The 27,501-nt window shown below is 36.3% G+C and overlaps 1 protein-coding gene across 7 annotated transcripts in view; it reads left to right on the plus strand.

The window, feature by feature from the left end:
- The first annotated feature begins 1,310 nt into the window (after window positions 1-1,310).
- The window catches only part of Lasp (LIM and SH3 domain protein Lasp), a 47,874-nt gene continuing 21,683 nt past the window's right edge, over window positions 1,311-27,501 (plus strand). For 4 of the 7 annotated variants that reach the window (XM_070112174.1, XM_036364394.2, XM_036364396.2 and 1 more), the window contains exon 1: window positions 1,311-2,250. In XM_070112174.1, the coding sequence (XP_069968275.1) occupies window positions 2,182-2,250 (69 nt within the window). In that variant the 5' untranslated portion in view covers window positions 1,311-2,181. The remainder of the gene's footprint in view (window positions 2,251-27,501) is intronic. The other 3 variants (XM_036364395.2, XM_036364397.2, XM_036364398.2) reach the window with 3 other exon arrangements.

Raw genomic sequence — 27,501 nt, forward strand, 5'->3', positions numbered from 1 at the left:
TCATGGAAACCTGTCAACTCTTCCTTCAGTCACAATTCATCCGCTTTCATCATTATTTATTTGTTTTGTTTACTTTCCAAAGGATATCGTGGTTTGTTTTTGGGTATTTTTATTGCACACCTCTTTGTTTGTATTTTTATTCTTGTTTTTGTTGTTGTGTCGTATTCTTGCTCGATGTGTAGATGAGCAATGTGATAGCTTTTTAGCCGACAGCCTGACGGTATGACTGCATCACCGGCATTTCGAATACAGCAACTTTTATCGATTTTTCACTGTATCAACGCCTCGGTGTAGTATTTAGGCTGAGAAGGCTCGGTGCACCGTATGTGACGGGCGAGAGGGATGTTGTTCTTTTTATTAATATTGCTTTGGGTCATTTGCTCTTTATGTAAAATGGAAAAAATTAATAAGCACTTTTTGTTCATGGTAATTGACATTCAACTTTTTAGTATACACAGAATCATCTACTACACCTTGCTAAGGAAATTTTCAAAGACCAGCGACGTTCATTGTAACACTTCCGTTTACTAAGGTAATTGTACCGTAAATTCGAGCACTCTTTTTTGTTAACTCGTTTCTATGCGTTGCAGCTTCATTGTTTAATTTATTTGTTTAGGAATACAAATTTTTCAGTGCAACGCCTTTCATTGTCGCCAAACCGATGACCGAATTACTACTTTCACTGGAAATTCAATGACGGAAAAGGATATGGGAAGGAAGGATAATAAGTGATTGACACCTTGCCATTGTGAATGGTTGATGCAAACTAATTTTTTTTTCAAAAGTGCTAGCGCAATTAGTCAAATATTTTTATTTTATCTATTTATTCTCGTGATAATCTCCTCAAGTTGAATAGGAATCAAAATATATGAGAGCACTGTTTTTATTTGCAGGATGTTTTGAAATGGTTTCTAATGATATTGTGAATTAATATTTCCACCAGATGTGTTTAACGATGGCTGTGTTTATTTGGAGAATATAAATTATAAACGAATTTATCGATGTGCTTGCTGGAAATATCTAAAAGACCAAATATAAATTTATTATTGTTTGCCCTTTCCTCGATAAAATATACAAAATAACATTAACAGGTAACACTACACCAATTAAAAACTTATCCCTGTTAACGTTTTTCTTAAGCTTAGCCAAAATAAATTTTGTGCAATAAATTAATATATGATTGTGCAGTATAATTCCACAAGTGTTCAATATTGTGAATTCCGCTGCCATAAGAAGCAACTCTGTGTTGGCTCCAGTGGCGGCAATTGGAGCGACTCCAGTTGATTCGTGTTTTTAATTTTGCTTTTATTCAGTCTTTCTCTTGCGCTGGTAGTGAACTTATTATTTCATACTTATCGCGCAACAGTTAAATACCGTTTATTAATTTGAAAATATACCTTCAAAAAGGAACTCGGGAATGTTAATATTATTAATGAAATAAATATATATAACAAAAGGCAATTAGATAAAACTTCTCAATTGTGACAATCCAATTAGGAAATTTCGCATTGTGGAAGCTATAAATATTTCCAAATTGGTTATAACTTGATACTGGACTCAGCCATTTGCCGTCGATCGTGTCGCGTTTTGTTACTTTAGTAGTAAGTGCACAGAGCAGAAAAAGAATTGGCAAAGCTGAAAAAGTGTGTAAACGAAAAGAGCAGATCTAAAAAGTCGAATTCTTGTAAAGGTTCACCCAAGCAACACAGCCAGTGCACAAACAACATCGGCTGACACCAACTATATTTTTCTGATTGAATTCCTAAATTCGGTCTGTTTTGTGTTTTCAGTCACTTTTCAATTCTATAGTTTATTGAAAACCAGCACTAGATATTAGAAATTTTACTACAACATAAATTTGGGACCAAATTTTCTGCAAAATAATTATTTGATCGGTGAACCAATGCAAAAGTCTTAAAAATTGTAACGAGTTTAGTGTGTGTGATATAATTGAATAAATGCAATTAAGATTTTTGATTTCCAACCGCAGTTCCAAGTTACACGAATTGCAGGGCTTTCTGAGCTACATCCCGGTGAAAGGTTAATTACAATAAAAAAAAAATAGCATCTGTAGTTGACATTATAGTGCGCACGCGCGATCCACTGCATCAACAGGCAAATAAACAGCGAAGCAAAGGAATACCAGTAGCCGCAACCAAACACTAGAAGAAAAGTCGCAAAATGAATAAAACTTGTGCTCGCTGTCAGAAAGTGGTGTATCCCATCGAAGAGTTAAAATGTTTGGATAAAGTGAGTTAAAGTTTTACCTTTCGTTTAATCAATTCCTAATAATATAATAAAAATATCAGGTGGAAACTAGTTGTACATACATATGCAATATTTATAAATTCTTATAAGTTGGTTTTCTGCGGCTGGGATCTGGTTGCGTTTCCCAGTTGACATGTGCAAAAACGGGACAACAGGTGTGTCCAAAAAATTGTCAGTGGCCCTGTTGTATTTGAACTTTTTTCAAGAGTTGAGAACAGTTTGCAAATTATCTGTTTATGGAAAAGTATTGTATTTATCTACAATTTTAAATATTTCCTTTTATTGCATGAGAAATTATTTTTAATGTGGTTGTTTAAAAATATTCCGATTGTGGTGCGCGCAGTTAGACATCCGAACAAAGAGACAAACGACGAAACAAACTTTACAACCCGACTTGATAAGACAACAATGACTTTAACAGTGAAAATGCTTCGTAACGTTTTTGTTTTCTTTGTGAATCGTAATTTACCTTCAAAATCATTATTAAAGCGCAGATTTTGCGTTTACTACGAGATTTCACTTTGAACTGAGAAGACACTGATTTGCAAGTGTAACCTCTTGTTATGGAATTATTATGCATTTGCTATATGGATGTATATGTATATATGGTAGTGAGATGAGTGGATATTTATTTTATTCTAATGACATTAACCGTTAACCTTATCTGGTGCAGGTGCACATATACCGAAGTTTCTTGAAACTTAAACCTAATTTTAATATCAAAACTTACATATGTATATTTATACATTGGTGTGTAGTTGCGTACACACTTTTCTGCAATAATGTAGAATTCTCATAACCGCAGACCGGAAGCGAATTATTCTTGCAATTTTTTACATACATATCTGTGCAAATGTATATTAGTACTTGTACAAATTGGAAGTCATTCACAAATAATTTTTTTGCTTGCGTTTTTTTTTACTTTTGCTTAATTTACTGTGAAAGCTACTTACTTTAGTTCCTATAATAATTCTACCATTCATTGCTTCGCACTACTTGAATGCCTATTGAATAGAAAAGCTTGGCATTGTAGTAAAAAAAAAAAGCATGCACTTAAATAAAGAATTTCGTGAAATTATCAAATCACTTTTTATGCATGCAATTTGCTAAGTGGAGCACTGTTGTATCATATGTATGGACATTGGCGGTCAAATAGTGCACATATAGATTAGTGGGACTAAGCATACTGATGTGATGACGCAGCTGCTTAGGTTGCCGACTGTTAATGCCGAATGCTGTGGAGCAGCAGGGTCTAACTCGTTGGCTTGTTGCTGATCTCATATTACCAGCACGATTTACACACACCAGGCAGCTAGATACAAATGTATGTACAAATATGAGAAGTATATTTTAGAGAGTTATACGGTATGCGAGTGAAGTCTTCCTGGTAGTCAACGAATCGTTAGTCGCTGCTCGTGGAGCCGGTTTATTGGCTTACTCGCTACATCGGCGTCTGGGAAATAAGCACATACAATATCTGTAGTGTTAAATACACTAAAAGAACTAACATAATTTTTTTATTTAATTAAATTATCTGTATGCTGTGATATCTGTCTGACTCGGTTTCTTGTTCTGAGATGACGTGAGAAAATGTGGTTTTTTGCTGCTCTACTGGTTGCGTCGCACAGCTTATACAATACAAAAATAGCGCTGGAAGAACTAGCTGAGAAGTTAGGATAATTATAGAATTTATGTGATGGGATTGGCTGGTAATAGAGTGGTATATACAATATTATACATATGTACATAACGAATTACAGCGCAAATATAAAACACAAGCTAAGAAGGCAAAGTGGAAAGCAGAAATTTGTAATCCTGCAGGCGTAAATATGTAAGTTCTTCGCGTACAAATGAATACTAACGAGCTCGGCTGGTCGAATGATGAAGAAAATAAGGCGCTGCTGGCAATCAAATAAGGTCTTAATCAAATCTGACCACTAAAATGATGAATTCAAGAGTACGCGGCATCCTGTTGAGTTTTGGCCACTGGCCTTACGCGTGGGCGCTGCCTTACTCTAGCCGAACTTGAAACAGTTGCTTTACCATTGCATACTACGAGTCGGTAGCTGGCAGTTATGCACAAGTACAAGTAGGCGCACAACATCAATTTCTACAACGATTTGTCTGCACTTTAGCAAATTCGAAAATGAGTAAAGCAAATACCAACAAACCTTGTTTTTCTTGCATTTGCGCTCATTTGCAAATGGCAAGAAATTGCTTTGAGGAACTCGGAATAGGTCTATTTACTTTACTTGCTTGCTTATACATATATACATACACACATAGGTCTCGTGCGATTTCTGAAAATCGTTTGGTTTGGTCTATGGCCTGTTCCGGTCTGGCCAGATTCCGAGTGTGCTGCGGAATGCTGCTGCTAGCGCTTACTTATACCATTACGAGTACGTGTATGTGTAGTTTTTCGGAATTCGCCACCAACCGACCTTGGGCATGCTTATTGCTTTATTATGGTTTCTTTACATTCTCTTGTTTTAATTTGCTTAAGATCCAGTTTTCTGTGTCGTCAGCACATTTTTATGGTGTTGACTTTAAGTATTATTACCATATTATTATATAATATCATGTCGTTTTATATATAATATGTACATTGTACATATGAATTTATGTAAATGCTTAATTTTTTATAGTAATTTTGGCAAGTTCTTTTTGCTCTGCATTTCACCTTTTCACACCTTTCTGTGGTTCTGTCATGCATACAACTGTTGTACAAAAAAAAAAAAAATGAAATCGATAAATATGCACAAAAGCATAATAATTCACAAAATGGAAAAATTTCATTAAAATTAGCGTTTGTTTTTTTTATACATGAAATACAGAATTAATAAATTATCGTAAAATCTGCAAATTGAACAAAAACTTTTTTGTTAAACAGCATGCGGATGAAGTCGCGAGCACAGCTAGTTATGTGTATGTATGCATGTCATACAAACTATTAGGATATTGAATTATAAGCTGTACACAGTAAATTTATAAAGGCAATAGGAATATTATAGAGGCTAGTTGGTAATTAATTAAACAGTGAAATAAAATATTTTATTCATAATTTAATTATTTGCTTTAATTTTTAGGCATATACATTTCTTTAATAAAGAGAACTCTTTAGCTCGATAAACGCCTTCAAAAAATAAATATTTAATGTTTAATTAAAGAAAATTATGTCTAAGTTCCCTAAATAGTTATATTAATTTATATTAATTATCAACATTAGTGCTAAATATAATATGTTATATTTTAAAATAGCTTGAGGAGAATTTCATATGCAACAAAATTTTTTAATTTTTGAAGAAAAAGTTCTACAAGTCTATGAAGTGGTCTGGCAATTCTAATTTATTCAAGTCAGAATGTTTGAATATTTATGACACTTACTGCGCGGACACTTGTCGTGGCTTAAGTTCAATTTGTGCATGTAAGTTTTTGTTTGTCTATGGCTATTCGTTCCATCGCCTTATTTGAATTGAGTTGAGATCATGCGCTCTAAGACAATTATAATTACACAAAATTATACACAAAACATGTTATGAGTATAACCAATTGCTTTTATTACATACAATATGCATCTACATACATGCATACTTTTATGTAATATACTATACATGGGCTTAGAAACTTGCAAATGCAAATAGAAATTCAATTAGATATAAAGATGTCATCATTAATTGTTGATTAATTAACATCACCACTTTTCATTTAAGCTTTCGAGGTATGTCATCTATATAAATAAATATATGTACATTTTTGTATACATTACATTATTGATCTCTCCGTAAGCGAAATTAAAAACTAATTTGTATTAAATTTTATTATTTATTTTGGTAAAGGAAACATCGCGAGCGAAACTTTACAAAATCGCTTTAGACCTTACCGTCAGTAGTACTGCTTTATTCCAGGTTATGCTTTCTCCTAGTTGGTTCTTATGGAGTAAAGTATTTATTTGTTTGTAACAGCAAATTAGCTCAGTTAACTGCTGTTGCCTGCACAAAAAACTCGGCAATATTAATGAGAAGCTCGCAGAAAACAGAAAAAAAAACAAAAAAATGGTCGAAAAAAATTGAGAATTAGTGAAACTTGACACGAAGTTTTCTTCAAATTATATACCTACAATTGGTTACCAAGAATTTTTCTTTCAAATTAGTATCATTTATGTTATATGATTACATATAACCATAAAATAATTTATGTAAAATTACCGTCACACTTGTCTACTTTCGATTCGTGGCGGTTTGGACAGAACTTATTCCACATTTATTTGATATTACTCCGCTAGAAACTGTGGTTCGTTGAAAACTTTTAATGAGCTATTGCTGCGCCGAGCAGAGTGGAGCGGTGAGCAATCAAAAACTTCCAGGCCACCGCCGCAACTTCTGTTAGTTTCTTAGTTATCCGCTTGTTGTTTGCTATTCTACTCGGACAACTCGTTATTTATGTATGTATGTATGTACATATGTACGAGTGAGTTTGTTTGCAGCTATTTGTACGTGAGAGAAAGTACGAGTAAATGACCTCTTTTGGCCTGGTCCACAAACAGATAAACAAACAATTACACATGAGCCAAAAAGCAAAAGAGAAAAAAATCGCAAACCACCGAGGCGACCAAAGTGGCAATAACAAGAGCAACAACCACAAACATCACAAGTAAACAGCTAACAAATGTCAAAAAGCATGGCAACAAAAGGCAAAAATAAAAGCAACAAACAGCCAATGGGCAACAATATGCAGTCATGCAGCAAATCCACGCGCAGCTGTTCGCCACTCTGGCGGTTGCCTGGCCGACGGCCCATTATTGCCGACTATCAGCGCCCGGCCGCGCTCTGCTGTGACACGCGCTTAAACTTGCGCATTTTCAAATTTCAGTTTTCTAATTTTCATCTTTTCTTCTATTCCTCTCAGCTTTGCCGAACAGCGCAAAGCCAAGCAAGCAGAACCGAATTCATACAAGCAAATTGTGCACTTACAAGCGGAGCACTGTCCGTCTGAATATTAAGTCAAATGTTCCAAGCGAAAACGACGAGTATTACCCGCGACCGCGCGTAAGCAATAAAAGCAATTGTTGAAGGAACGTTTCTTGGCGAGCAATGACTGCAGGGGACTTTTCAAAGAAAGATTTGCGATTGGTTTGTAGGGGCTAAAGCGCGGGTGTTTTCGTCTTCGCTTTGTGCTTTCTCGCTCAATTCGCACAATTCTGTCGGATCATTCGCACTTTTCTGGTTGGTGTTGGCTGGTGTCTTCACCAATTTGTGTGTGGACGCAACGATTTAACACTCGCTAAGTCTTGCCCCAGCCACTTAAGAATCCAACTTTGAAGTGCTGCATGTGCGTGTGTTGGTGTGTAAGCAAATTGCATTTTTATTATATTTTTTTTTATCAAAATGATTCATCGGTCCGTTGTGAAGCGTACGAAGAGATAGGAAAAGATAAAACACAAGTCAACAATATGTGCCAGTTAACCAAGCATGCCCTTGTTCCCACAGGAGACGGGAAGACAAATTCGTATGAAGTGTAAACACTCAAAAAGTCGCGTTTCTTTTTTTGGTGCGTTTGACATTTGAGTTGAATTCTTTCTTTTTCATGCAATGAAGCGAAGCTTACACCAAGTGAAAAGTGGTTCCGTTTCCAATCTACATATTTTTCACAAATAATTTTAATTTCTTTTTTAAATCGTGTGCAGGATCTGTTTTATAATGTAATCTCAATGTTAGAAGTTAATAGCTATATGTTGTTGCTGTAGCGGCAGAATTCTGTCGAGTTGACAGTGCTTGGTCGAATAAAAATCCGGGTCCATAGATCCGACTGTCGTGGGAACGGAAGTTAAGAGTTACGAGTAGATCGGTTGTGGGAGTGGTGAATATTTAAAGCCTGCTTCGGGGAAAGCGCAAATTAATTGTCATCGAAGTCGCGTAACTGGAGGTACAGGAAACGAGCTGTTTTCGAGGCGGTCGGACCATAGTGTGCATTAGTAGATCGGTCAAACTGTGGGTCTTTGTTAATCCGAGATTTGAAGATCAATGTGAAAGTAGTAACTTGTAGGTTTGGCTAAACTTGCAAGAGCAATGCTTCAGTCATATTATTGTCATTTTCAAGAAAGAGAAGAGTAATCACTTGATTTTGTAAATTTTACTACTGGGTGCGTCCCGTTTTTGTGGGAATATAGCGTTATGAATGACAATCGTTAAAATTTGCATTCGTATTTGAGTACACAGTTATAAATATTTCAATAAAAGAAATACACTACGTTTCATGAAAATGGTACCGTGTGAATAAGAAAATGAAAATATTGAAGCAATTTGAGAAGTGTTGTAGGTTGTGCTTACTAATCTAATCAAATTACTAATCCACGATGTAATTAATGCATATACTTTTCTCTTACAAACAACCTTTGTTTTCAAAATTAATTTAAACATCTTGATTTCATGATTCAATTATATAATGTTGCGTCGATATCCCAAAAGCGCTTATTTGTCGAAAGTGTTTTGACTCATTTTGTCAAAATCAGCCCTTTTGTTTTAATTTTATAATCCAAAAATATATTTTTCAAACAATCCAGCCAATGAAAACGTGTTTTTTGAGTGATAACTGAATACGAATAGGGTCGATTGAGCCGATCAGAAAGAAATCTACTGTAAATCACACAAAATCATCAAAATGAAAATAAGAAAAATAAAGAATTGCGGAAAACGTTTGACATAATGGATTAAAAAATATTTTTGTAAGAAGAAGCACGCTCTCAAGTAACACAACCTTATGTTATCATTTGATTTCAAAAATGTATTAAATGCTTTTCTTTAATTTTCAAAGATCAGCAACAAAAGTTCAATTTTTTATATTGCCCAATAAAAATTAAGCTTTTAAAAAATCATTATTTATGTTAGTGCTTAGCTGTTTGAAACACACTGTACGCGTACGTACAGCTGTGTAAGTATGTATGCGATAACATACCTTGTTATAGCTTTGACTTATTTTTGAAACTCACTTGGACTGCCAAGCGAATAGCCACAAGATAATTTTGTAAACAAGTCAAGCTTGAAAATAAAAGTGGTTATTCCGCCTCGGCTCACAGTGGTTCGAACTTCGCTTTAGTCATCAATCGGAGTAGGGCGAAAGAGTGACAAAGGAGAGTGTGCAGAAATAAACCAGAAGAATCGAGGAGACTATGCTAATTTCAATTCAATTTTTTTTTTATTTAGCGTATTATTATTTTATTATTCCTTTTGCTTTGAGAAATGACAAAACTTCGCTTCGGCAGTCGGAATGGTGAGTTTATAACGACAAATTGCCGCATATAAAGCAGATATACATATAGATATGTTTATAAATATGAACATATTGTTTCTATCTAAAATCTTTATGATTTTATTCTATTGGAAATGTCTGCGAATGCCATAAAAGTTCACTTCAATGTGAATGTGTATTTATTTTATGAATATTCGGGTCTTAAAATCATACTTTATAATTTGTATCAACAATAATTTGCTGGCTCCTATTCTTTGCCTTTCTTCTTTTGTTCATTTTAGCAAACTATTGAGCTATTATTACTTCCAGCTTGTGTAGAAACTTGTTGGTCCGACAACAATTATTGCACAGCGCTGTAGTATTTTGTATTTAATGAGCTTACGTGCTTTCCATCAGTGGTAAAGGGTGCACAGATTGGTGCGCAACTTGCTCTTAATGATCTTTTAAATTTAGTAATCAAATAAATATGTGATTCGCATTCGTTTTTATCGAACGATGTACAGCTTTTACATACTCAAAGCAACTAAACTGGCCAAAACCGCCATTTTCTCAAGCAATTGCAACTTATTAGAAGTAACTGTGGATATGGAGCCCAAAATAAAACCTCCGCTTGTGTAGTTATTTATGGAATTAATTGGATTTCTACGCACACACGCACTTGCATACAAATAGTTCTAATATTTATATTGTACTTTTTTAAATAAAACATGCCCATCGTTTGTAAGTATGCCAACAGACGAGCTACAGAGCTACAGATAGCGTTTGTGATGTAATTTCCGTCGTGTGTAAGAAATTATCTTGAAATCTCGACAACTGTGTATCATCATTAAAATTTAATCACCCCGCTTCTGTCGCATCATCAACAAAGCTTCTTTGTCTACTTCCCAACACACAAAAGCTTTAATGAACTTCTATTTTCAGCGTATTGTGCGTACTCGAAAGTGTTTTACATCTCTCCAAGTGGCTATTTTCTCTTTTAGTTCTTCGTTGCTGCTCGGACTGCTGCTCGTTCACATTGACTTTGTGCGTTGTGCCACCTTGAAGAACGCATTAATTTCCCGTTACATGCAATTTGGGTCACTTGGGTGCTTGTGCGATCGCTTACACCATTTTTCTAACAATTAGCGGAGATGAGCGGAGAATGTCGTTTTCACTAGCTTTCAGCTGAGTTGACTTGCGACTGCTTTCTTGATTTTACAGCTTCGCACTGTCTTCGGTCATTGTGTGATTTTTTGCTTTCATTGCCATTGCTATATTTCATTTCTCACCTTTGGTAGCGGTGCCTCCAGCGTATTATTAAGTGCTATGCTTTGTTTGTCATTAGTCGCGCATCTGCCATTGGACCATCCGCCACCTCGCCGTCTTTCAGCTCTCAGCATTAGTGTTCCCAAGATTCAGTATTATTCTATCTTTTTACTTCACCTTTGAGTATGCAAGTTTTCCGGCTGCACTGGCGTAGAGTGTTTGCTGTCACTCAGCCTTTGTCATTGGCGTTTAGCACTTGTCTTTGCTGTTGGTGTCGGCGCTGTCGATTGTCAGGTCGCCCATTTATTTATTATACTCGAATTTCGCTTGTAAATGCCTTGGCTTTTGAACCTTGTTGACTGCTGCTGCTTCGTTGCACTGGCGCCTTTTCCGCTCAGCCATTGTCGATTTAGTTGTTATATTTCAAGTGCTGTCTGTCTGTCGGACGTTGGTTCGCTGTCAGCTCGTGTGTACCGCTGTAATCGCTGTAAATTTATGTTTACTTTTATAATTAGTTAATTTTTCCGCCACAAATTTGGACTCTGTTCTGCTTGCGTTCGTATGCGCGCTGCTATGTTTTTTGTTTTTGTTCGAATATAGAAGTTACTTGACCTTTTTGGCTCGTTTGCATTTTTACCCGCCTTGCCCGCTTCTTTTCATCTTTTTATTTTCGAACTCCGCATTTTCCCCACATTTGCTTCGTTTAAATTCAATTGACTTTTATTAGCTTTGGAAGTGAATATGTGTGTGTGTACTTTCACTGCGTTTGCGCGTATAGACGAAAGTCAGTCATGCCGCAGCGTCTATTCGTAATTGTTGCATGCAGCATGCACGTAAGTAGCACGCTCGCCGCTTGCAGTCAATCTGTCTGTTGCTTGTGTGTCTCCCCTATTAGCATTGGCACCCGACCGACGCAGCCTGGCCTGCAAAAACGAGGCTCTCCTCCATTTTGACATAAATGTGTGTGTGTGTGTGTATGTACATACATATGTGTTTGTAAAGAAATTAAGCATTTTTATCTGATCTCGTTTCGTTTATGCTTATCGGCGGCCTGGCCACACGCTTTCATTCGTGTTTCCTCTTCAAAGACATCGGGTTTCCTCGTTAAGCTTTTATTGTTACATTCGATATTTCCGCTGTTGTTGATCTGCTGCTTTCGTTCTTGACTCTGCCCACTCTTCCCCTCTGCACTAATGGTATTACATGTATTGGTTGTTGTTGACGTTTTTGTTGTTGCAACCCATCAAGTTTTATTGCATTTAGTTTGTTCATGCGTCATTTAACACACGTTGCCACTTGATTTTCTCCGCACAACCACCCCTTTTAATGGTGCGACTTTTATTTGCTGTTAAGAGTCATGTGTGTTTGTTGTTATGCGGCTCGAACGCCAATCATTCGGCAATCTTGCTGCTTCGTGGGCTTTATTTATATGTTTGTTGTACATACATATGTATATTTGAAGTTACCGCTGTTTGTTGTTATTACTGCCATTGCAGATGCGGCAGCTGGTCGTGCTGCTTCTTGTTGTCGATCTGAAGGGTTCATTTATTACCATTGAACTTGTTGCTCACACGCGCTGTCGGGCTCAAAAAGCCGCACGAAGTGCAAGGCAAAGGGCAAAGTTGTTGTTGGTAATTACTTGACGAACAATTGCTGTTGTATTAATCAATAAAAGTCTCAGAATGGAAATACTTATGTAATTGTTTCATTTCAGCTGCCAACATTTGTGTATGGACCCATAAATATTTATATTATATATGTAAGTTTAGCTGTTTGTATATATAAACCAAATTCAACAAAACTTTTTTGTGGATTTTAAGACATCCCACATTCCCATTTAATTGCCAATAAGTCCACTGTAATATTCATCAAACGCACTAACATATTTTCTTAGGAGAGGGATTGAAACTAAAGACGTTGGGCGTTGAAAGCTTTTAATTGACTCACCACATATGAACATATGTGGTCTATTGACATGTTTATAGGTTTCATCAATAACTTTTAGTCCGTTGTTTTTGAGTGCCGCAAGAATAGGATGTAGTCACATCAAGTCTATAATATTATATATCAAAAGAAAGTTACTGAGTCATCAGGACCGTCCGCCTGTTTGTTCGTAAAGCTAGGTTATTGTTATTGTGATATGAGAAATTGATGACAGAGATCTGGAATTATAATCCGTCAACTAGAGTACATAAGACTACCCAATTTAGAAAAATATGTATGAAGCAATGTGCTTATGAATGCACTTTATTGGCTATATCCAATTGTGAATTTTTTGGGTTTTTGGATTTTTGGATTTGCGTCAATCTTGAGCAGAAAAACGTTCCTCGTCGCCAGACGCTTTTTGTTGGAGATCCTCTTAGCTATCGGCTACGGGATCAAGTGGATGCAAATACGATTTCTAAAGTACATTGAATTTAACAAATGCAAATTATTTTATTTGTTTATTAAATGACTCTTAAAAGAAAATTCAACAGAAAAAAACCGTTTTTCTGACTTGCAGTAAATATAACCGCTAAACTTATGTAGTTCTAAGGGCGACTCGTTTTATTAAATTTTCCACGAAAGCTATGAAGTCTTCTGAAAGCATATCTGTATATAACAAAGAATGGCTCCTTTCCATGGTCCTGTAATAAAATTTCTGTGGTATAATACTTTGCCGTAGCACTTCACTTGTCTTAAGCGTCTTAGGTATAATGTTCGAAAAACTTGGTAAAAGTCATTTATGAGGCCTCTAATACTTCTATCATTAAAATACTTCCTTTGTTATTGGCCGCGTATTGTGTAATGATGTAACGTAATAGGAAATGTTGAAACCAAGAAACTAATCCTCCATTTTCCACAAGTGATTTCCGATGCTAAATGCGAACACTGTGTGCTCAAGCACTCTTTTTTTTACAATTTCATCTTCACTTTATCCACAGCAATTCGTGTGTTTGTGCCTTTAAAATTTATACCCCCTTTGGGCTTCTCGATTGGTTAATATTTGGGTCGCGCGAGACAAAGCCATCTGCCAAAGCTCTTATGCATGGTGTTTCTGGTAGCGGCAAAGAACTAGTTTTTTGTTAATGATAATTATCGATTGTGAAAATCACGCGGAATGGCATATACGCACACACACGCACACACACATGCACACAAGTGGGGCTTTATCTTTTCTGTATCAGCACAATGGCTTGCAAATTGAGCTACCCCACTTTTGTCGAAACTTTTCTATTTATTTATGCTTGATTTTTTATTAGCGCGCCATTAATACGTGCACACATGCTCACATACACGCACACATGTACGCCTGAAAGTAGAATGATGTCAAACTTTCAATATTTGACCCAACTATTGCAATGCACAATACAAAAGCGCTAACAGCGAGCGGGGTGCGGGGCGACCGCTGATTTTCCACACCGACCATTGGCAGCTAACGGTAACTGGATTTGCTTAGCTGTGCATTGTTGCATATGACAATCGGAGCTAGAAACCGCCAAGCCACCGCCGGTGGTGAATCACTGGGCCGCCAAGCATTGATGAATGGATACTTGCAGAAAGAAATTTATGAGGCGGCGTTGTAGCAACAACAACAACAACTGCAATTGCAACTGCAACTCGAACTGGAATACGATTACGAATTGAAATGGAAATTGGGGCTGTGTGCAACCGCAGAGAATGCCAGCTCAGCAGCTGCGGCAGCTGTGGCGACTTCCTGCTTCGCTTGCGATGCCATTATTGCCAACACGCTTTCAAAACTGTTACAATATGCTTTCCGCTTGTCTCTTGTCACACAGCTATGCACAAACGCGTGAAAGCATGCCTGCACATGTGTGTGTGTGTGTGTGCGAGTAGCTTTAAGTTTTGGCTGTTGCAAATGCTTCTCAGTTTTGATGCCACTTGACGCGTGGCAATAGGCAGCAGCCACACACCAACACTTGAGCGTTGTAACGGTAGCCGGCAACTTTCTTATAACTGCATTATTGTTGCCTTCTTCGTTGTTGTTTTCATTATATTCGGCCACTACGAGCTGGTGTCTCCGATGCTGCCTGCAATGTCGGCGAAGCAGGTTACGCGACGTGGCTGGAGTCTGCAGCACCGCCCGCCACTCCAAAATAGGCAACAGTCGATCTTGTGCGCTCGCTGCCGCAGCGTTCATTTGCTTTGTTATGTAAGTTTTGTATTATGAAATTTTAATTGAGATTTTCAACTTCATGCTATTCATTAACTCGAAGCATACTTGCTCACTCGCCATGATTATTCAGTCGCAATTATGTATGTGCCTGGCTGTATGCACGAGTGTGGCACTGTTCGCGTTTGCATACGAGTGCGAGTTTAATCTCATTGAGGTAGCGAACGCTCTGCATTCCAGCCTCAAGACTACAAGGCTTGTCTACTTGGCGCTGCTTGTGTAACATTTGTTTGCTTTTCGTTTAGTTTGCTCTTACTTTTCATTCCACTTTGAAGTTTACTTTGGTAATATTTACTTATTTTTTATAATTTTTGTAATATTTTAATGCAACTTTTTCAGTATTCGTTTGTTGCTTGCTGGCCAAAACTTTTAATGACGTTATTTTAGGTTAATATGTTTTAGTAGGCTCCATTAAGCACTCATTGTGTATTACTTATAGCTAATACAATGCGGCCCAAACAGACTAGCGTAGACGATTATTTCAAAAAAATCAAAATTAAAACCGAATGTAAATAACATATTGTAATTAAAAAAAACATATTCAGTAACGAAAACTAATAAGTATTTTATAATATTGATCTCAAAACTATTAAATATTTACGTTTCGTGTTTAGGCGACATTAGAAAAAATTTAGTCAGATTTCAACTTCAGGGTTTTGTAGAATGATTATTATTCTGAGCTGAGTCGATTAAGCGATGTCCGCCTATGTGTCAGTCCGTCTGTGTATACGCAAACTCAAATTTTGCACACGTCCTTTTCTCTCCAAGAAGCTGTTCATTTGTCGGAACCGTTGATATCGGACGACTATAGCATAGAGCTGCCATACAAATTGAACGATTAAAATCAAACTCTTGTATGGAAAACTTTTTTATTTGTTAAGATATTTTCACAAAATCTGACATAGATTATAGTTATTATATTATTGTTCAAAGCAATAATGCAATCTCCGAAGAAATTGTTTAGATCGGACCACTATAGCAAATAGCTGCCATACAAACGGACCTCAAGATTTTATACCCTTTTATGCTATAAGAAATGCATTATAGCTTCTGTGCAGCTGAAGTTAGCGTTCTTTCTTGTTAATTTTTTTTTTTCAAAGGTGGATACAATTTATTTTAACAATTTGCCAAAAAGGGAAAAAAATGTATAGATGACTATCAATAATACATAATCTCAACCTTTGAGCTGGAAAACCATGTTCAATATTGAAAATAAATAATATATTTTATTTGACAATTATTTTCATTTACATGTCATATTGAGTATGTCTCTGATAGTAAGCCATCAACGCTTGGAAAAAACTCTCCGGAAGTGCCACTAAAGCTGAAAATTCTTCTTCACGTATAAAGCGAATTTATAAAATAAATTTTACATATATTTTTTCAAGCTGTGGATTTCGAGGAACAACATTATTCAGACACATTTAAACACATTTTAAAAAAGATGTGTGTGTGTGTGTGTGTGGCCTTAAACCAACAAAATGCAGTCTGCTCCGAATGCGGGTTAAACCGTAACATGGAAAACCTATTAACAATAACTAATTGAACAAAATGTGTGAAATATGCGGTGACAATGGATCAGTGGGACAAGTCCACAGTCACAGTGACGAAAAATGCACTCAATGACGTACTCTACTTCATGCTCATACATACATAAGTGTAGTATATGAATGTTTATATTACGACACGGAATTACATTGTGTGGAGTCAAGCGAAATTCATGCACACACACATGCAAACCTATAATGGCAACACAGCATTGACTGAACAATGCGAAGTGACTTTTTTGCTCTCTTGTCGGCTCTATTCTATGGCAGAACGCGCTTGCAGATATAGCTGCTCGAGCATATTTATTTTGTTTATAGGCGAAGTGAATATGTCACATAAATAATTTCATTTAAAATTCATTGTACGCATTGCAGATGCACACAGCTTTCGCTTCCAACGGAAGCCAGCGAACACACAGTCATAATCACCTCTCACTTGTGGTACAATTACTCGGCGGCAAAAGTTGCTGCCAGGTTTCCAGTCGCTTTTCGCAGTAGTGCCGAAATGACTGCAGATTGGGTCAATGGTTTTCACACCGTAAATGACACACTAACTACAAAAGCGGCACAACTCAAACATTTTTTTGATCAATTTTTTTCAATGTATTAATTCGTAAACACTTATCTACCTACCAAAGAAATTTCATTGTCATCTCTATCTCACTTAACTGGAAAATCACCGTTAAGTCTGCTTTTGCTGCTTTCTAAAGTGTACTATTTGTAGTTGAGTCGCTTTTGCTGAAATAAACCGAAAATTTTCTGCTGTATTCTGCGAAGTTGTGTCTCTTTATCGGAAAAATGTGAGTTTAATCATCTGTATTATTTGAAATGTCTCACTTTCGATGAAAAATTGTACTTATCACACTGTTATTCGATGTCTCAGCTTAAAAATGTCTCTTAATTTCTCTGTTGAACTGGAAAATTAATCATATTTGTAAGTAAGTTGCTCTTTAAGAAGATATTCTAAATTATGGACGACGATTTGATTGTAAACTGTTTCAAGAACTGGTTTTTGCTCCTTCTAAACATTTGTTATTTTTCGTGTTGTGACTCTTTGGTAGTTAGTGTGCGATGTACTTGTAATAATAATTTTGAAAGAAATTTATTCAGAGAAGAGCTTTCAGTAATTGTTTAAGTTTTATTTGTCAAATAGCTCGATTTGAAGAGGTATGGTTCAAGGGAATCCGCTTTTAAAGGAAAGTTAGAGAACGACATTCTTTTGGTTCCTCCATTTTCTGGTGCTTCAGCAGTATTCTCAACTTACTTGTATTTCTAACAATGGCATCTCTATTCCCTACTGAAACCAGGGTCATTTAAGCATTGTAATGACATTTACTGTAAGGATCACATGCATATACATACCTACATACAAATGTGTTCGTAACGCGTCATAGTGCACTTATACTCGTACAGTGACGTCAGTAGCAAGTCGGCATAGTGCGGCTGGTGCTGGAGTGCTGCTAGAACATGAGCTACAAAGAAAAGTGTTTGCATGGTAAAAAGAGCAAAAATCGGGAAAATTTTTTGCATGCCAACAGTGTTGCCTGGGAGTATAATGTCAAAAGTACATATGTAGATATGTTTGCTCAGTCCTTTCCACAGTAAACGAATCCTTTTTTAGTCCTTCGGCGACGAGCGACCTGCTTATGTCAATAAATGCCATTTAAACTAATCATTTGCATCAAACAAACAGAAAGTCACACACGAACCATGTACATATGTGTATGTATATGTGTGTGTGTGTGAGTTTGATTACGGTAGTTGTGGAGCAGTAGAGTTACAACTGCTGATGTTGGCGGCGTTTCACACAAGTTCATATATACATACAAACATACATACAATGAACATATGCAGATTTATTTGTACATATGTATGTATGTGCAACCAGTTGCTGTTAACAAATGGCGGAAGCTCTAACTTGGTTAGTTTTTCAAATATTTTCCTTTCTCCTTTGCGTTGAATAATTTTCCACCGCCTTTCCCGATGTATGTTCATTTACCGCTACATATCTGCATTCCTATACTACCACACACACACATATATATATACCCATATTCGAACAGATTCCTTGATATATGGTAATGAATTCATCGCTTTCTGAAGACACTTAGTTCGAATTAAATCCAACTTAATTGTTGTTGTTGTTTGTATTCATTGCTATCTACAAATGCAAATAAAATCCTTTGATATTATCCTAATCGAAAGTTGTGTGCAAACGATAAATGCATTTGACGAAAAATGCAATTTGAATGCTCCTCAACTCAATTATCTCATGCCATTGAGAGCTATTTGAATGGTTGATTAAGCTTAAGTCTGGCGGAAATCACTACTTCAGTGGCATTAACAAGTTATACGGTGAAACTTATTCGCTCCGATAATGAATTGAAAAAAAGTAAACTTTGTTGAGATTACGGCAACAAAAGTGAAAAATTTGGCATATATTTGTTTATGAAGCGGTTTCTACAAAAGAGCCTTGAATATGTGTGGTATTGCCACTCTTGGTTTCCGCAACTCTCCCTTTTGGATCCATCGAGATGTAATGTTAATGGACAATGCCTTACGTATACTCTTTGCAAATCAATTTCAGGCTTATTTACTCCTTTCTTTCAAATCCCAAACCTATTTTCAGGAACCAACTGCATTTTTGAATCTTCCAGTTCACATATGTAGTTTTGTCTAAAGAGCATTTTGGCCGTTTAAAATGTTTTAATTCTGCTATTACAAACTCGGTTTAAACACTCCAAAAGCAAAGCGAAAAACAATAGTAACATCAGTGCATGCCATATAAGGTCAAGTTTAATACGTGCGCCAAACGATTTATCGCCATACAAGTTTAGGCTAATGTAATTTTCGGTTTCCATTCAAAACGAAACAAAAACATGCAACGTTCCGCTCCAATAAATATGAGTTTATTAGTGGAAAAGCAAAAATGGGCATGCAAAGCTTGTAACTAAGGCTTGAACTGCAGCTAGATGCGTAACAACACACACAAATACATTCGTAGCTCGTCGAGACAAGGTCAAGGTAGCGGTGTACGACGCGAAATGGCAAACCGTGTCGCGATTATTACGTTAACACGTAACGAGTAATGAGCAATAATCCAAAAAATAAAAACAACTCATTAAATTTATTTGATAATCATGCAACTTAGGCGTGAAAACTCCCAGAAAATAATAACTTCAAGATATTTCATGAAATTGGTGAGGTGTTTATTGCAATATATTTCTCTGGATGTCAAAGAGTTTTAAATTTTTTTTACAAACTTGAGTACAGAGCGTGCTGAATGTGTAAAATTACCACGCCGCGATCGCCGATCGGCTCAATTTTATACAATTCCACATACAAATGTTTGCACAGATCACCAAAAAAGGTAAACAATAATTGTCAACGCCGTGTTCGAAACATCAAACAACATTTTGCCTTTGTGGCTCAACACATACTTACAATATTGATATATGGCATACATATTAATTATTCTCTATTATGCGAGTTCAATTATTACAATTGCTTTGTTGCCACTTTTCCATATAAGTAGAGTCCATGTTATGGGCAAAACTAGTGAATGTCCATAATTTAATATTCTCGTGATTTCGCATGTCTCGGTTGTTTGTAAGCATGTATAAGTACTATTACTCTCCACTAAAAATAACAAAACACTTTAAATATAGATACAACAATTCCCACCGTAGAGCCTATAGGCACATCATACTAAGTTAGGAAGTGCGGAATAGAGGCTGCTCACGAATCTGTGCTTTAGATAACTTTACAACGCTCGAGAATTGACAGTGTGAACTACAAAAGCAGGGCATTCTCATTAAGGGGGTATTCTAGTCCAGAGGCATGCATTTTAGGTAATTTTTAAAGTGTTACAAGAGTACAGAAAAAAATTTAAAAAAAAAAAAAAAGTCAAGTCAAATATTTAAAAAACTGATTTCAACCCTCCTAGTCATCTGAAATTAAAAAAAAAAATTTCAATCAGCAATGATGTCGATGATGTTTTTTAAAAATAGTAAAAATTGATTACTGGTCTTTCATAAGCTTGTAGTGCGTCATAAGCAAATATATTATAATGGCCAAGTTGAGGAAGACTCTTCCGTCAATTGGTTTCGTTACAGATAGTTCGTTTAGTAAATAGCGGCGTGTGTTAAGTAAAGTTTAATAAAAATACTGATTTCCACTTTAGTTCGGTTATCTGAGTTAAACCGATATAAAAGTACAGTTAAATGGTAACACTTGCACTTTCTCACGTTTATATAAATTTTTTTAACTTTTTTGACTTAAACCATGTTAACATAAATAAGTTAAATATCTTATAATCTTTTAATGATCCATGTTATGAATTTATAAGTAGTAAAATTTTGTTTAATAATAAAAAAATGGGCGTGGGGAAACCTCGCGCATTCTTAATAAAAAACAAGTAAGGAAGGGCTAAGTTCGGATGTAACCGAACATTTTATACTCTCGCAAAGTCAAATGGTATACTCGTTTGAGATTTCTTTGTGGATTGACTGATATTTTCGGTAGAAGGTCAACTATAGGCACTGGGGTCCACATAATTAGTACTTAGGGGTTTGAACAGTTTTGGTTCGATTTAGACAATTTTTGGCCGCAAGGTGGCATACTTTAATTGCATTATTCACGCAAAGTTTTACGCCGATATAATCATTGTTGCTTGATTTGCATAGTGGAAAGTGAAAGAATCAAGTGGTATTTAAAATGGTGTCATATGGAAAATAGGCGTGGTTGTAATCCGATTTCGCCCATTTTCGCACTATGATATAGAAACATGAAAAGAACGTTACGCACCGAATTTGGTTGAAATCGGTTAAGCAGATCTCAAGATATGGGTTTTCACCTAAAAGTGGGCTGTGCCACGCCCACTGTCTAATTTTGAACGCGGTTCCTATAAAGTCATCTTATACCATCTCAGAGATAAAATTTAATGTCTCTGGCGTGTTTAGTGCTTGATTTATCGCGCTTTTAGTAGTTTTTAACAGTACCGTTATATGGGGAGTGGGCGGAGTTGTCACCCGATTTCAACTATTTTCACACCGTCAATAGAAGTGCTAAAAACATTTGCTTCCAGTGAATTTTGTTATTATAGCATTAGCGGTTTAGGAGATATGCACATTAAACCTATTAGAGGCGGGACCACGCCCACTTTAAAAAAAAAAATTTTAACTGCAGATGCCCCTCCCTAATGTGATCCTGTGTACCAAATAACAGTCTTGTATCTTATTGCGGAGCGTAGTTATGGCAAGTTATTTGTTTTTGATTAATGGCGTTTTGTGGGCGTGGCAGTGGTCCGATTACGCCCATCTGCAATACCAACCGTCTCACGGTACCATGAAACATGTCTGCCAAGTTTCATAAAGATATCTCAATTTTTACTCAAGTTAGAGCTTGCACGGACGGACGGACGGACAGACGGACGGACGGACAGACAGTCACCCGGATTTCAACTCGTCTCTTCATCCTGATCATTTATATATCTATAACCCTATATCTAACTCGATTAATTTTAGGTGATACAAACAACCGTTAGGTGAACAAAACTATTATACTCTGTAGCAACAGGTTGCGAGAGTATAAAAAAATATATTCTTTTTAATAAAATATATTATCAGAAATTCAATTATAAGCTGATTTCGACAACCAAATAACGGTCATATATGGGTGTTTACCATTAATATTGGTGTCTGAAAAGGTTCATATAAAAGCTATCATCGTGGACCGATACTCCCAACAGCAATAAGAAATTGCAGTAAAGCTTGTTGTTTTTTATTTAACTTCTGAACCTTAGATGGAGGATGCCCTGATTTTTTTTTAAATCGCATTATGGAATTGTGTTCGTTTGTAGAAAAGCCAAGCTTTTGTTTATGAAAGCTTCAAAGTCCAGTTTTATGTTTCGACATAATAGCATACTGTGTCCATATGTCAACATTTTCTATGAGACGACCTCGACATAGATAGCTCTTTTAGCTGCGCCGTGTTCTGTTCATATGTTTAAAAAAAAAAGCGTTTTCCAAAGCAAACACATAATTATTCCGCAAGTGTATTTATTCAAACATATCTATTAATTCCTTATTAAGAGTGCTTCGTGCGAACACAAACAAGTTGTGACACAATCCGCCAAAGCAGCACGAATTTGGCTTGACAGTTGCGCTGCTCTTGCTAAATGCTCTTGATTTCTCGCCGCCTGCTGCTGCCAGTTCTATGGTAAGCTTCAGAATGCACACGTTATCTGAAGAAACATGCTTACTCAAATAGCTACAAACTGGCTTGGAATGCGGTGGGCCATCTGTTGCTTCACTTTTATGTAATTCGAAACGCGTTATGTGGCAACACGAGAAGAAGCAGTCGTCTTAGCTAACGTCACACCAGCTGAGTGTGTGTATGTATGCAGAGCTCCAATTAAAATGTTAAAACTGAAATGCTCCACTGAAACTAAGTTATTGGTGTTTTTCTTTCTTCTATTTACTTTAAAGTGTAAACACTTGCGCGGGCTGGATAAAACGTGCTAATGTCGCACATTTCGCAAGAGTAAATTCTCTCCCCCTCCACCGATTTCGTGGAGTGAGGAGACGAGGTGAGGCAGGCGTTGCGTTGCTTACTTTAGCATGAAATTAGATATTTAAGCAGCTGCTCACAACACGCTCGATAAGTGCGAACAGTGTGGCGTGTTTGTGTGTGTGTACTAAAATTTGCCGAATACTTCTGAATTGCAATATTTACCCCGCCACCGCAGTCACCGATCACGTGTGGTCATTAGGCGCTCACTTCGGCCAATTACCCGTTCGTGTGCTCAAAAAGAGATTTGTTTTTTCGGTTTCAGTACTTGACTTTTTGTTATTATTTTGTGTTTTGTTTTTTGAACCTTTCACGTTTCCTTTTTTTTGCCGCTCACCTTAACTGATGACGAGTTGCCCGACTAGTTTTTTTGTGTTTTCCTCCGCTCTTGCTAGTACCCCAACTCGCTCGAGCTGGTTCGTTTCACCTCGTGAATTTTATTTGTTATTTTTTTTTTGTAAGCTCGGATGTGAGGCGAGTGCAAGTTTATCATAAATTATAATTGTTATTGACTTTATTTGTTACTTCCAGTGTATCATTATTGCCATTGGTGTGCTATTAAAATGATCACATGAAATGAGTCACTCCGTGTTGGCGGCCTGACGTACGATTTTATTTACGTTTGCGATTTCTTTCGTCTTGCTTTAATTACAGTATGGACAATTGCATGGATTTGAATTTGCCACTTGTATTGTGTTCGCTTCAAAATTGCTTAGTCAATTTTTATAGATGTGTGTGTGTGTGTGTATGCTTGAAAGCGTTAAATGAATGGGACTGGCGAGCATTAAATTACAGTTGACATCGCATCATTCATTTACAGTGGTGGGCGGACAAATGCGAGCATCCAAGATTTATTGCGCTGAATTTCAGTAACAATTGTTTCTTGTTTCAATCTACATTAGATGGTTACTGGAAATTTAGCGTCCGTTAATCAAAATCGCTTTCTAATGCCATTTTCTGCGGCGCTTCTCATGGATGTCATAGTTAAGATAATATCTCAATTGGAACTTAACAGACAAAATATAAAATGGAAGTCAACTACTGGTCTGGCGGATAATTATTGTAGATCTCAAGGATTTCAAGCTACAAAAAAAATTTCAAATATGAGTTTTGCAATATTAAAAAATAGGGCAATTTATGGCTGCAGTATATATTAATAATTGAACAATATTTCGAATAGTGCATATTATTGTCCTCATTGAGTTATGGAATACATATCTGTCAAACAAATTTGATGGATTCAAATGCCCAAACATTTACATATCTTATAGGCATGAAATAGTAACCTCATTAATTTGATAACGCTTTCACCATTGATACCATATCTTTATATAAGTGCAATATTATACTATCTTATATATGCGATCCATTTTTAGTTTTATGGTGATGTATTAAAACTATTTAAAAATTAAACGAGCAATTAATAAATAATTAGAAAATTATGTATTGTGTAATTAGAAATTATTTGTCAAAAAACGATTGTGTCCAGGTGTTCAGGCGAATATGCCGAAACCCATGTCAACCCTGAAGCAATTCTCAAAATTATTTGAGGAGGATCTTATTACAGCGAAACTGTTCAACCGAGCTAAAATAGTAATATTATATAAGTAGTTCAAATGGTTAAAGAGTAAATCGTCGAAGTAAATCGTCTGGAGATAACGAAATATGTAGATCATGCATTTAATTATTTTTTAGTATTTTCTCGAGCAGATATGCTCGAATACAAAATAGCTTTTTGGTATAAAAAATTCTTTATGCAAATATCGGTTATCATACATTGTACTCGTTTATGACGCTAAGGTAAACATAATTTGTGAAAAGCATTAGATAACACCGAACCTTAACTCTTCATTGAAATTATCTAAACGGTTTATTAATATTAACTGCAATAAAACTTGGTACATCAGAATAATCTGATGTTTGTATATATGCAGCATAAATTCGTGCATATATAGTCGGCTACTAATTGAAATATGCTCTCATTACATTCATGGCAAATATTCATTTAACTCATTATTATAAATACGATTCGTTTAGGTGAGGACTGACACATTCCCCGAGAATGTTGCCTGTTGTCGATAGTAGTTACGTATGTATAAATAAATATGAATAAAAGGCTGAGGTGCGGCTTTATTTATACTTCTACATCTGCTTCTAAAAAAAATCACCGCTAAAATTAAAGTATGACATTGGAATTATTATGACACGATCTTGACTCAATATAATTGACATTCGAATCGGCTAGCGAATGAAGTAAATTATTTTTACCTACTCCAATAAATTAGAATCAGCGCCAAATGAGGAACTAAACATATTTTTTTTCTTTTGTTGGTTTCGCCTGTGGAATCTTGTTACCTCAACACATGTAAGAAATCCTGAAACATGGAAAATAAAATTGTAAATGATATGAAAAACTTGGCGCCGAATTCTCTTGAATCTCCCTAATAAATATTTCAATTGCCGCGTTGCGTCGTCTACGAAGCTGCAACACCCACCGCTTTGTTGTTGCACTACTTTTCACTCAACCAGCCGCAATGAAAACTGACAGTTGCATTACAAATCATACCGAAATTGAAAACAAAATAACGAAGTGTTCTGGAAAGTGTTTTCTTCTCTTGTTTCTTTCAAACTACCACTTCTACCTACTTCTTTGTTTTTCTTATTGTTTTTGTCGATTTGTTGAGTGCTGCTGAGCTGAAATGCGCTCACTGCTTCTGATTGCTTAAACAGCAAACTTCCGCAATTGTAAACGTGCCAACACATAGCCCCACATATACAGATAAACACACATACAGACTGCTATCAATTACACCTTCTTTGTTGACAGCGTCGAGAGTTGTTGTAAACCACTTCACTAACCACATGCAAACTAGTCGCAAAGGTACAGTTTTGAGCTACAAGCGGATTAAACTAATGAACAACAAACAACGAGTAAATTCGAATAAAATATATTAAGTTAAGGCGACTATCGTTTTTATGTGAAATCGTCGAAGTCACAAAAAATATCTAATAAACCAATTTATAATTGGTGCACTCCACGTCTATTTCGGACTAGTTCATTATATTTGAAAATTCTGTTGGAAAACCACAATTTTTTCAACACGTAAATATTTCACAGCAGGGGACACACACAATTCCACACGTATGCATGCTCATTGGCCATTTTACTGTCTTTTCATAATTATGACTTGCAGCGCTGCCCGTTCATGCTTCGAAAGCACTTTATTATGTAAACATAGCGACATCAGCCCAGCGTCGGTTGTTGGCGAGTGAAGGGCGCCGTCCAATTTGTCCACGGACTTTCAATTTCGAATGTGTTAAGTAGTTTTGTGCCAACATGAATGCTTCAGAATTAATGTAATGGTGCTGCCACCCACCCGATCACCCCAAGCAACGCCGGCAGCCCCAGTCTACCGTCGTACGTCAGAGGTAAACCTCCTTGGCTAGAGACAAATTCAAATGCATGGCGTATACTCCACTCGCACACAAAATATCGCCGGCAAATTAAGATATTTTCTGGTGTTTAAGTAAAAGCCGTTACGTTGGCATTCAAGTTTGACAAGCAAAACGTCCTCTCTGTGGCGCATAAAGATTTGGTCGTCAGTCAACGAGCTTGTAAGCGAGCCAGTGTTGGCTTCATTCATTGTTGCTGCAACGGCTCAAATTGCTGCCGTTGAAAATGGTAATTTCGTGGTGTTTAGTGTCGATGACAACGAAATTATCGCAAGTAACGAGCTTTAGTGAAGGCGCCGCTCGATGACCAAGCCACATTTGGAAACGAATTGTTATAGTGCAAAAGAGAAATGACGAAATTGGGAAATACCCAAATCATAAAGGCTTAAAGACCATCATGGCAAGGGGTTGACCTCTCCACTTTTGGATTAAGCAATTTAAGCGGCTTTGATTAATATGCGTAAATGCTTATAAAGCGATTGGTTGATTGGTGTTGGTTTCGGGTTCGTTCGTCTATAAGATCGTGCTAGACGACGAATCTTGTACTCCTTTATGAACCTGAAGGTAAACAATGTGAGTCTCACAACAAAAAATTATCCCGCAGAAAGCACTTCAAACCTTAGCTGAAATGAAATCTTTTCATATAGGTTTTTTGAAATTGGTAAATATTTTCTTATGAATTCTCTGAAATTTTGTGTTTGATCTTCTGCACCCGGTGTGCTTGTACTTAAGACCCTCGAAGACGTAAGATCTATTACAAAAACAACAAATTTAGAACGGTATAAATAGTTAACCAGTTTTTCTGGTATTTTTTTTATTGAAGATCGAGGCATTCGTCTTCAAATATAACTCATTTGCAATAAAATTGCATTCACAATCGCGCGTTGTTGGCATTTGTGGCCAACGACATTCCATACATCACTCGCATACACACACTCACAACCTGTAATGCCGTAAAATGCTGAACGTGAAATCAATTAAATTGTACAGCAACCACTT

The sequence above is a fragment of the Bactrocera oleae genome, chromosome 6, assembly GCF_042242935.1.
Source record: "Bactrocera oleae isolate idBacOlea1 chromosome 6, idBacOlea1, whole genome shotgun sequence".
Taxonomy (NCBI): Eukaryota; Metazoa; Arthropoda; class Insecta; order Diptera; family Tephritidae; genus Bactrocera; species Bactrocera oleae.